We start from the raw sequence: 12,256 nt of genomic DNA on the forward strand, positions 1-12,256 counted from the left end.
AAAGATGCTCCAGTGGATTTGACCGTCACCGGCAAGATTGGGTAGACAGTGGCTGCCCTGAAGAGGTATGTGAGTAGTTTACATCCTCAGCCCATCAGAGGAAACTTATATAGATATGATGCTTTTGATTAAATTCTTCAGATTATGAAGCATGGTTTCAAGGCCAAAGACATTCTATAATTATCTTTATTATTCAGGGGAAATGCTATAATACATAATAAAGAAGAATAGGCTGAGCAATTTCACTTTCCATTTGGTAGAATAAAATGGATATAAATTGAATTTTTATCCTTGAGAAAATACTTAAATAATTTTTAAAAATTAAATTAACAAAAAAACAACAAAACAAACAAAAAAAAAGGAGAAAAAAAAAGCCTACTCCAAAACAGTGTCCCTGTGCTGATTTTTCTTTAGATCTCTGAATTTTCTGGGAAAGGGAAAGAAACTGTGATGTTCCTCACCTCAAAAAACTAGAGTAATTTTGAGTGCAAAACTGGCATTGTATTTTGATTATGAAATCTGGTCAAATCATTTAGTACAGAAGACATTACACAGATGAATTCAAAGAGATAAAATAAAAATTTTAAAAAAATTTAAAAAGCCCTCAGACAACCAACCTACAGGGCATTGGATTTCCTTTCATGGGGAGGCAGTGAGAGGATGAGAAGGATACCTGATTGTGGTAGTGGCAGGCTGCCAAACAGGGACTATAAACCTCCTCTGAAAGTTATTTGCGGTACTCCTAAACCTGAGCAGTTCATTTTCAAGATACATATATAAATATGCTGCTGGTGTTTCTTTTCCAGTGTCCTCCCTTTATAAGGACCTTTAGTTTGGGAGTTGGTTTGGGGTTTTTTTCATTTTTCTTATTTCTCATTTGGGGATTGTGGTAATAGGAACAAATTAATTTGTGACACTTTTAATGTCCTGATGGCCATAAAAAAAGAGCAGTTATTTTTCAATTTTTGCTGAAGGGGCTAAATTTTCTCATGAGTTTCAGCAACATAGGCCTTCTGAAGTGTAATGTCAGGTGAAACTCAGGGCAAAACAAAGCCCCAAGTGTCTAGTTAGAAAAGTACATTCTGTTTTATTCTCAGTAGAAGCAAAGAGAAGTGATGGCATAAATCCAGACTAATGGAAGAATTATTTTTTTTCTTATAACTGTAATTGCAAAATAACTGCATCCTACTTGCTGCCTTGTTACACAGCCTTGAAGCTTCAGCTTTGCAGTTTGTAATCTGCTGATTTAAGAACAAAATTTCTGTGAAGAGCAACCTCTTCAAGAACATAAGACAAAAGTTAGTGGGAGTGTGTGTTATTATAGTACCTGACCTTTGTATGGCTTTAATCCAATTATAATTAGCTAGGACTCAGTTGTGCTTGTAAATGAAGTTACCCAAAAATGCTTTCTGCAGGACAGTAGCATACCATTCTGCTTTTCCTTTCTCGTTTCAGTCCAGCTAGTGCTCCAAGGTTCAGTACATGATCTGAGAGGAAATTATCGATACACTTTGTGTATCTGAGAAACTAATAAGTTAATTTGCAAAGTTTCAGTCTATTTGATTGCAGTTCACTGTCCAGCTTTCAGGCTCTGGAGTAGAAGCAACAGCTTATTTAGCATCTTCAGAATTACGCCTGAGCTGACTGCTAGAGTTCAATGACGGATCAATAATTAACATACAGTGGTTAATTTTAGATGCCTTCACTAAAGAGGATGAATAGCGGGGATTCTCATAACAGGGCTTCTTTATTTGTAATATATATTTTGGGCTAAATTTTTATTTAATTGCATCAGTGAAATTACCAGTAGTTTTCAAGAAAAAAACACAAAGAAATTTGAAGAATAGTTCTCCCGCAGGCACTGATACCTTTCTTTAATGTAATATATTGTTTTTGGTAAAACAAAGGATAATAAAGTACCTGTGCATATTAAAAGAAACACAGGGCCCACTGGGTTTTGACAGTCAGATCTCAATAAAATGAACAGGCTTTGCAGGACTCCACTTCTTATGAAAATGAATGAGGACAGCAGGAGTTAAGTGCAGTTCCAGTATTTGCTGCAGGTTAATTGGGTGTATTTTCCTGCAAAACTGTGTGATCCATAAAAGGAATTATTCATTACATCTTCAGAATTTTAAAAATGTCCAGAAATTAAAAAAAAAAAAAAAACAAAAAAAAAAACAGACTCAAGATTTGTATCAAAACATTTGCTCATGAAAATAAGTTAAATTATTAGATGATGATGACTATAATTTATATTACAATAATTTTCTTCATTATTATTTATTATAGTTTATATTTAGAATATATTTTGTATAATAATTATTATAGATACAAATAATACATGATATTTTAATATTATGTAGAATTAATAGCTATACAGTAAATGTTTTGCTGTGTTGTAGTAAATAAATATTCTATAGACTGAATACATGCACACATTTTACACATATATGTGTGTTCTTCTGTGATAACTGCATGCAAAGCCAAATTAAATGCTCCACTTAACTACACATTGTTCACTATGAAGAGTTACAGTTTAATTCCCACATATCCTTTTCAACATATGTTATGGCACCTGTATTGATGGCAGTGAGCTTTCATTATAGAAGAGTAAAAATATGAATTATAATCTTATATGTTAAAATAATAACATGCTTGACAATTTGGGAAGACTTTGAAGCCTTGTCGTTAACAACTGAGAGTTGTAAATTTTACAGATAAATGAAAAAAAAATACATGTTACTGGATGCAGTGTAGAGTATTTCAAAGGAAAAAAAAAAGAAAATTAAAAGATAAAGCTCTTGAAATTTCTTGATTTAGGGTTTCTATTATAATTCATTTTATTCCAGCAGTTTGCCCATGCTTAAATTCTTCATTCAGTGGCAGTCTCCACTTTAATTTTCTCTTCTTTGTTTCTGTTGTTTCCCCACAGGCAAAAGATAAGATCTGTGAGAAGAATATAGACACAACTGAAACACCTCCATACTCCACCACCACCCTTCTGCCAACCACCACAAGGTTCAGAGTTTTAACAACCACCAGAGGATCCACCACTTCCCACCTTCCAACTAGTCTGCCCACAGAAGGTGGCGTGTATACAATGCATTATTCTATAGTGCAAACAAGTCATTTAGAAGTCAAAAAGAAATTTATTTCTTTTAAGTATGTGTGTTCGTGTTGACCTTTTTTCTCTGAGGCAGCGGAAGGAGTTGGAAATTGCAGTCAAGGCGATATCTGCTACAGGTTTTAATTTGCAGCTCACTCTTGCAATAGTAAGGTGCAAGGGGATGAGGGCTGGAGGAGGGGGTGATGCTGGAGAAGCAAAGGCAAGTCAGGCAGACTTCTGGAAAACCTGAGATTACAATGAGTTTTTCATATTCCTTTACCATCAAGCCATAGTCCAAACCTGCTGAAATAGCAGTAGTAGAGAGCCCTATTAAAGTTAGTGAAGCAACTCCCACTACAGACTTAATGGATTTTTAATTCCTTTAGGTATTCTATTTAGCCAAGTGAAAATTTTAGATAATCCAAATTAAAAACGTCTTTGAAATATGCCTGTTTGCTTTTTTTCAGTCAGTTGACACTGTTTATTTCATGTGGTGCTCACTGTTGTTGTTGTGAAATAGTTTCTCTAGGCTTCTGAACAGAATTAACTGGGTAAGCGATGGTGTGTCAGTTCTCATCCTTGTTCCACTGGCTACTTAAATCTTGCCTTTCTGGGCTTGGGATATCCTGCTTTCCTGCTTTGGGAGAAAATTCAACTGGGCAGGAAAGTTATATCAGATCAATCAAAGAACATCTATAAAGTGTGTTTGCATCTGTCTGTTGGCATTGTATGTTAACAGAAGAAAAGGTACTAAGTACAGGCAAATTTTCCAAGTGGCCTCTGACAGGAAAATTTGAGCTGAAGGCATTTCAAAGTGGGAATCTACTGATAGGAAAGTCTGGTTTTGTTCGCACCAATAAAAGTTTAGAAACTGTCAGTACAGAGTTTGGACTGCATTAAAAGGAATATTCCCTGGCATTTTGTTCATTAAAATTCACAAGAAGAAGAGGAATATGGAAATAAATATGATTTAATATTGGTAGACTTTTTCATGATTCTTAGAAGAGGAACTAAGTCATTGTCTTACTTTATTATAATATGTTAGGCCATTTAATCCTTAATATGACAGAATGCTCAAGATATGTATGAACATGTAACATAAATGAATTATTTGTAAACATTATGAGACAGACTCTAGTACCATTATTTACCAGTATTTTGAATCCTCCTGTACACTCTCATAAATGATTTTTTTAGTGGTAAGGAGGTGAGGTAATGCTCAGCGTAAGAAACACCGTAATCTAATTCTCACTGAGTTGAGTACCAAATAATTTTCTAGCTGTGGAATTTCTTTGACATTAGAAACTGATTCCTAAAATGACTCATGATCTAGAAAAATGCATTTTCCTTCAACTAACTCTGAATTTCCTTTATAGATGACACCAAGATTGCACTGCACCTAAAAGATAATGGAGGTAAGAGATTTATTTTTTTCTGTAAGTAGTGGCAGTAATTTGTCAAATTATACCCCACTGAACTTCACTAATCAAAATCAGATTGTAGAAATAGTTTTTCACCAGACTCCCATAGGACTTTAGCCTTCCACATCTGTGTGGAAGAGAAGGAGGGCAAATAAGCTTCAAAACTGCTTAGGAAAATTAAATATTTACAACTCTGTTTATAATTCTATAAAAAAACAGCAGGTTTAATTAATTTCCATGTATGGACATATTAAGTAAATTTTTAACTGTACTAATACAGTTATTGGTTATATGCTCTGCAGGGGACAGCTTTTGTCATCTTCTTTTTGGTTCAAGGACTGAGACCTGAGGTTTGTTCCTTCTCGCTTTGAAGTGGATGAGAATTTCCCTTCCCTTATTAGTTAGAACAGGACTGGATTGTGAACACAGACCTGTGTCTGTGTTCACTGCCAATCTAGAACTTGATGAGGTGAAAGAGAAGATTTGGCTTGATTTCTGCAGCCTTCAGAATGGTCTATCAAACCAGAGGATGATTTTTTCAGCAAACTGAAATAAATTATATTTCCACCGATATAAAGGGGAATATTATTGGCTCTGATTGCCTTTCCAAGCAGGGAGCACCAAGCTTCTCTCATGGGTCAGGGGAACAGGCAGCCAAGCATAGCAGCAGGCACAGGTAGGGCACAGGGTCAGTCCAGCAGCTCAGGGGAAGCAACTGTGGTGAACCCTGTGATGGTCTAGTCACCCTCAACTGAGTCTGCAGAAACAGTGCGGACCCAGGGTCAAGGTAGGAAGCCAGGTTGGCAAGGCAGCGAAGGAGCAGCAAGGTAGCAGGCCAGGGACAGCAACCAACAGCACAGCTCAGGCAGGACCCATCAGCAGTCCCAGAGGAAGTGAGGTGATGAACCAGGTCCATACAGAGATTCTGGTCAGTAGCAAAAGGAAAGACAGCTCCAAGGTCCATTCACGGAGACATGGCCCATGGGCAGGACTGGAGACAAGCTACCTTCAGCATTGGTCCAGGAGATCAAAGATGGGACTGAATACAGGTTCATCTACAATGTAGCTTAAGTTTGGACCTGAGCGTACATGGAGATGCCAGTATGGTGGGCAGAGGTCCCAGGTGCAGCAGTCCAGAAAGGTGGGGTGTAGTGGTTTCTCAGGACCCTCACAGAGAATTATTCAAGTTTTGAAAAAACAGAGTGCAGAGGCAACTTAGCAAGTTGGTCTATTTTCCTCTTGGTATTTTTCAGTTATATTCAGCCATTCTTTTCTCCTTCCCTCAAATTAGAGATCTTTTCACTCCACAGGAGGTAGTTGTCATCCACTTCCTTACCACTTTGCTGTCACTAACTACAGGTTAGCGGTCACATAATAGCTGGTCACATGCTGTACTGGGCATTGAATTGTCCGTTTGTTGGTGGTGCTGCTGTTTGACATTGCTTTGACACATAAGTGATCCCTTGGAATAAGGTGATCTGTAAGTTCAGGGTAGTACTTTTAGGCATTTTCTCTATAGGAATGTCCCTGAACATTCTTTCTCTTATTCTTCTGGAAATGAAATTATTATTTTGTTGTGAAAAGTGCTTCAGTGCTCTTAAAGGTCAATAGTCAGCACTTCACTCTCCTGTTCTGCTCTATGCAGGAGGCATATTCCCAGCTGAACTGTGCCCACGCTCTGCCCCACGAGCCAATGCCCTATGGCACGTGGTGAACCTGGGACTAGGCAGCTCTCCATCATATGCATCTCAAACACAGCTCAAAATAGTATGCTGTTATATAAAAAACAATTTAAAAATTAGGGTTTATAAAACACATCCAAGTTTCTTTCAGTTTGGGAATTGCAACAGGATTATTTTTTGACTTGTCTACTCTTTGCCCAAGATCTGAAAAGAAAAACTCCGTAAAAGTAAACAAAATATGGAATACTAGAGAAAGTGATAGATGGCTGTGGCCTTCTTGGTAGAGTGAGATGTAGGGTTTGTAGTATTAGTTATCTTAAATATAGAACATTCATGTCCACTGAGAAAGCTGCTACATTTTAGGAGGACAAGCCAAAACCTGATGTGATTATTCATTTTCCTTGAGCTGCTTCTTTTATTCTTAAAATTTAAAAAAAAATGAAAATTACTTCAAACAACACAAAAGCAAAGCAACACTCCAGGATTTCTCATTCACACAGTAAACGTAGCTTTTAATCTGAGAAGTTCTTTTTGATGAATCTTCAATTATGCATTGAATTTTCCAGTGACCCCTAGATTAGACTCAGATAAAACCTCTGCAGCCGCAGGCACATTCTTTGATTCTCTATACTTTGTTAGCCTTTCATAAAGAGTAGATTATTCCAGGTCACGAATACAGGGTCTTTACTTTCTCACACTAAATCCTTTAAAACTCTAATGAAAGGGAACCTTTTAAAATAGAAAACCAAAGCTATATTGGATCAATGATTGCCTATAGTTTGATGTGTCCTTGGGTGATAGCAGTCAATATCTAGTTTGGTACAACAAAAGGATTCCATAGAAATTCTGCATCTCACCTCTGCCTGGAACTTTTGAAACCAAATATTATAAATCAATAACTAAATTTAAATTAAGTTTTGTGTTCTGGTCATACTGATTTGATCTTTCAATTATGTGAGAAAATCACTTGCAACTGTCCTATTATTCACCCACAATCTTTTGTGGCATATCTTAACGTACATTTCAAATTTGTGTGTTTCTCTTTCTTTACAGGTAGGACAGATGCCTATTGCATACGTGCCTAAACCATTTTAAAATACTGCTGGCATGCCATCACAATTTTTGTTGTATCTTGGTTGTCCTTAAAATAAAATGCCTTTTATAAGTTTTAAGATATATCCAGCACTAAAAAAAGTACATTTTTTCATTAATTGCAGATTCTACTTTTTTTTTAATTTTTCTTGAAATGCAACACAGCCAACTAGACAGTTTAAAAGCCTAATTTTTCATAAAAATTGTGAGCAATTGGCTGTGGCTAGCCAGTAATGTAGTATTTTCTTCTTGAGAACTCTTTGGTGGATGATTAGATGATTGGCCAGCACATCTAGACATTTTATTTGACCTTTTTAGACAATTTGTTGTGATGATTTGATTGCAATGAGTCCCTCGCAGTCCTTCAGCTTTAAAACTCAAAAGAAAAGTCTTTGTCTCTTGGGCAGCAGGTGTCAGACAAAATGCTACACTACTCATTCATCAAAATGTACAGAAATGACTGTTTCAAAAAAAGGAAAACTGTGCAAAAAAAAAAACCTACCTGAGGGAGAAAGCTATTTTATTTATTTGTGAACAGGTTCATCCCAGCAGTAGTGCTAGGAAATGCCTGTGTCCTGCTACTTTCACTCTCTTGTGGACATTTTCAAAGATGGTCTAGATCCTAACATCAGCGATGGACAGGATTAACATTAATGCTATAGAGTTCAATTTGAGCTTGAGGGATTAGGAAACTCAATAACAAATGACTAATATGCAGACCCAAGCCAGATATAAAATGATGTATGGTATCTACTCTTACAGTTGCCGGGATTTTCCTGTAAAGACACACAGCTGATTTTGTTAAACATATTAATTTTGTGGACTTTGTACAAGCTCAAGACTTAATATGAAAACCCCATGTAGCTCTAAATGCAGATGTTAAGGAGGGCTACATGTAAATAACTGGATAAACTTTTAATGCAAGGCTGCATTACTTAATGTTTTATCTTATCATTTTATCCTCTGCTCCTGTTGGTGTCACAGTGTGACAGTTAGGACACACAAAGCTCCTGTGATCTTCTCTCTCTTTAACTGCCTATTCCACATAGTGTTAACCCAGTATTTGCTGCCAGAAACCTCTTGCAATCTCCTCTGCACTGCTTACTCATCTTTGACATCAGTGCGCAGGGTAACTGTGAAGGTCCAGTGAAAGAAGGCTAATAAGAGCTGGACGTTTTGCACTGAAGTACCTGAAGTTGTTCTGTCTCCAAAAGGTGTGGTGGGCACAGGGGTGTGTAACTCTGCAAACATTAGACACAGCTTTAGAGAGGAACTGCCTGCTTGATGCTATTGTCTTGTGTTTGCTTGCAGTATGGTCAAGTGGAGTCAATGGACTGACTGAATCGAAATTCTTAAAATCTGGTAACTTTTTGCTTATCTAGATTTGAGTCTGCTACCTTTCCAGGTCAAACAGTGCAGTCCTCCATGGTACAATATTGAGCTACATAATGACCCCTTCTTGATGCTACTAAGTATTTTAATGGCTTCCATGGCCTCAAGCAATTCAAAATAAAACTAATACAGATGAAAACAGTTGTAGCATTATATCATATTTTAGAGGAGAAGAATGAAAGCCCTTACCTAACACATTTAGAGTGCTGTCATCCTATGAACAGAGGGATTTGATATTAATGTGCTTTCATCAATTTACTACACTAAGAAGTTGATCAATCTTGGAGAGACTTACTGAGTTGCCCTGGGTCCTGCAAAATATTGATAGCACAGCCAGATACTGAATTCAGAATTTGTGGGTTACAGTTCCTAATATTCTCACTCAAAGACCACCTTTCACTTTTTACATGCAACTGGAAATCAATTTTTAAAGCATTAGCTAAGCCATAACTGAATAAATCATCATGAAATTACGTAAAGTGTAACAGTGGTTTAACCTCAAAATGTTAACAAATGCTAAGGTAATGAATCCACAATTCAGGAAAATCACACACCGTTACTGTGAAGAAGTTGAGAACCCCAGAGCATGCTATTCTTAAAAGAGGTAGAGAGAAAATTTTTATAGATATTCCTCTGAGCCTCCTTCCAAGTGTACTTCCGTTATTCCTTCCCTGTACTCCTTCCCTTATTCCCTCCCACAGTTACTATATGTAGGTCATTAATCATCTTTTCAGAAATCTGCATTATGTACAAGAAAAAGCTTAGGTTTGGAGAACCATATACCTGCTCCATAAAACAAGGAACCTCCTGGTAGATTCACATTCCAGATGTAAATGGAGGCCCAGAAAAGGGGAAAAATTCAGTGGCTCTATTGAGATCACTGTAAGCTGTAACCCTATGTGTTCAGCTGTCCTAAATCCTATGTCCTCCCTTTTTGCAGGAGCCTATTAACTCAAACCCACAGTCATGTAAATAGTAGTGATGCAGCTTTCAGGGTAGAAATTACATAGGCAATAGGGTGGAGGGCTGCTGGAGTGAACTTGGATCTGTAGTTGCAGGCCGAGATCAGGCAGCAAGAGAAAGTTTCTTCTCTTTGGCTGACCAAAAAGTAGGACAAACATATGGAGAGGAGATGTCAAAAGACTTGTAGAAATTTCTCACATAGAAACAGCTATCAAACACCCTGAAGTTCCTGGATGGCTGGAACCAGATTAATAATGATCCAAAGATGGTTATGGAAGATGAACTGTTCTGTTAGTAAGGATGGTTGGAAGAGGTTAGCACAGGTAACATAGAGTATCAGACAGGCACTGGATAGTAGTGAGCAGAGATGGGCTTGACTTGACAGATTCAGCTGATTTGCCCAAAGTCAGAATGTTCCAGCACTGTCACTGGCTGACAGTTTTATTACCATGAAATAAGTCTTGGAAAGGGTTGAAAATTGCTTAGATGACTTAAAAAAAGTCAAGTATACATTATCATAGATTTGTGATATCTCAAGTAGCATCTCTCCTAAGTAGTACATGCCTTTGTTTATATATCAGTTTTGTATAACTACCAAATGTAGTACCCAGAACCCAACCAAGAAGTAGAAATGCGCAGCTAAGAAATAAGCTTTCAGTATATCTCAATCCCATCCACAAGTCAGGACTTTAGACTGAGATATTTTTTACAGAATGAGTTACAAAACTTGCAGTCTCTGATGACATCAAAGTCAGATTGTGTTGTCACAGTGAGTTTGAAGTTACCTAAATGCTGCATTCTTTAAGGATAATCAAGTTTCTCTGTTTCTATAATAATTTCACGTAATAGTAATAATAATGATATATAAGCATAGCTGAATTTCCTAAGCAGGTATTTGAAGGATTATGTAAGAATAAGGTACTCATTTTGCATTAGCATTAATAATATGGCACAATCTACTTTAATCAATAAAATCAATTAATGTATTTTTATTAAGCTGGACATGCTACAGTTTCAAAATCATGATCAACTCCAAAACAGTCATTACCTAATATGTACATTGCAAGGGGAGTTCTGCAGTTTACAACTATTGAAAAATAACATGTTTGTGTGGAGGCTCTGAAAATACTATGACACATTCTGTTTCTGTATTGATTAATCATCTGTTTAGAGCATACTCATAAGTAATAAGAGTAAAAGAATAGGTAAATCTGTACTGTAGACACGGTTACACCTGAATGTGGTTATACCTATATGTTTTTCCAGTCTGCTTCATATGTAGGAGCTCTTTTCATGCACTTGTACCCAGACCAATTTTGCCATATAACTAAGACCATGCCAGAAACACTGACAACTTACTAAACCAGAATTTCTATACCAGTAGTGCTGCATGGTGTTCTCATCCCTAGTTTCATATTCATCTGACCAAACAGCTAAAAAATTCATGGGTTTTGATGGACATTAAAAATTCATCTAATTGCTTCCACATGACCTAACAGCAAATACTCATTTTATCAAAAACATTCCTATATGAGAAGAAATTGTAGGGGTCCTTCCCTATGTCTTTGTGACAAATTCAGGGGTTTTCCCTGAAAATTCGTTCTTCTTATAAAAAGAGGGGAGAAAAGAACAAAGCTCAGTACTGAGTTATCATCTTTAGGCTGGTTTCTGCTATTTAAATCACCTATATCCCTGGTGTTCTGTGTCAGTCAGGAGAGTCATATAAGGTATCCCTTATTTTATCCCTTAAAGATGCATGTGTATATAAGTGACTTTGAATTTGAAGTTCAATTCCAATTATGTTTTTCCAGATTTTTTTTGCCAAAATGCAAGAGTAAAAAGGAATTACATGGGTTTTGCAGGGAAAAACAAAATGTTATTTTCCAAGTTCATACAAATAAATCTCCCCTTTTTTTTCTCTCATTTGCCTTTTGTTCCACATCACTTTACATAAAGGAAATTTTCTAGACAGGAAGTACCAGAAGTTCGTCTATTTTTCCTCAGTTTTCCTGTAGAACTTTTCATATCTCTGCTCTCACAGACAGAGATATTAATCTCTGGAAATTAAACTCTTTTCCATCTCATATCATAAGAGGTGTAAATGTATGTATCACAATTTTGTTTTCTCATACATAAAACTATCACAGTAGAAACTATTTGTAATCCTTAGATTTAGATAATGTAAAACAACGTATTTCATTATTTTGCAGATCTCAATGGTTAACATGCAATTGTGAGAAAAATAATGTTGAGAAAGTATCCACAATGTGTTTACACACACTCTAAAGCAGTCCCAGTTTGTACACGCTTTGTTCTGTTAAAGTCAGTGTTACAGTCCCCATGGGCCATGACAACATTTTATTTCATAAATCCTTAAGGTTTTTTGTTTTCCTACTCCAAAAGAAGCTAAGCCAGCAGTAACTAGAGATATAATACAGTAATTTTAAATCAAATATTATATAGTATTTGTGTTTATTTTGCAAACAATGAGAATATTTTTATTGTGTTTTCACTTTTGTTTTTTAAACATAATTCCAGCAAGAGAGCAGTTATTTCATTTTTGGATTCTGTGCCTTTATATCAGGGAAAAAAGCTAC

General features: G+C 36.3%; 1 protein-coding gene across 2 annotated transcripts in view; it reads left to right on the top strand.

Annotated features, from left to right (window-relative positions):
* Positions 1-12,256, top strand: part of PLXDC2 (plexin domain containing 2) — a 261,532-nt gene that overhangs the window by 233,462 nt on the left and 15,814 nt on the right. For both annotated transcript variants that reach the window (XM_064634991.1, XM_064634982.1), the window contains exons 10-12: positions 5-65; positions 2,936-3,089; positions 4,486-4,524. In XM_064634991.1, coding sequence (XP_064491061.1) covers positions 5-65; positions 2,936-3,089; positions 4,486-4,524 — 254 coding nt within the window. The remainder of the gene's footprint in view (positions 1-4; positions 66-2,935; positions 3,090-4,485; positions 4,525-12,256) is intronic.

The sequence above is a fragment of the Pseudopipra pipra genome, chromosome 1 (genome assembly GCF_036250125.1).
Source record: "Pseudopipra pipra isolate bDixPip1 chromosome 1, bDixPip1.hap1, whole genome shotgun sequence".
NCBI lineage: Eukaryota > Metazoa > Chordata > Aves > Passeriformes > Pipridae > Pseudopipra > Pseudopipra pipra.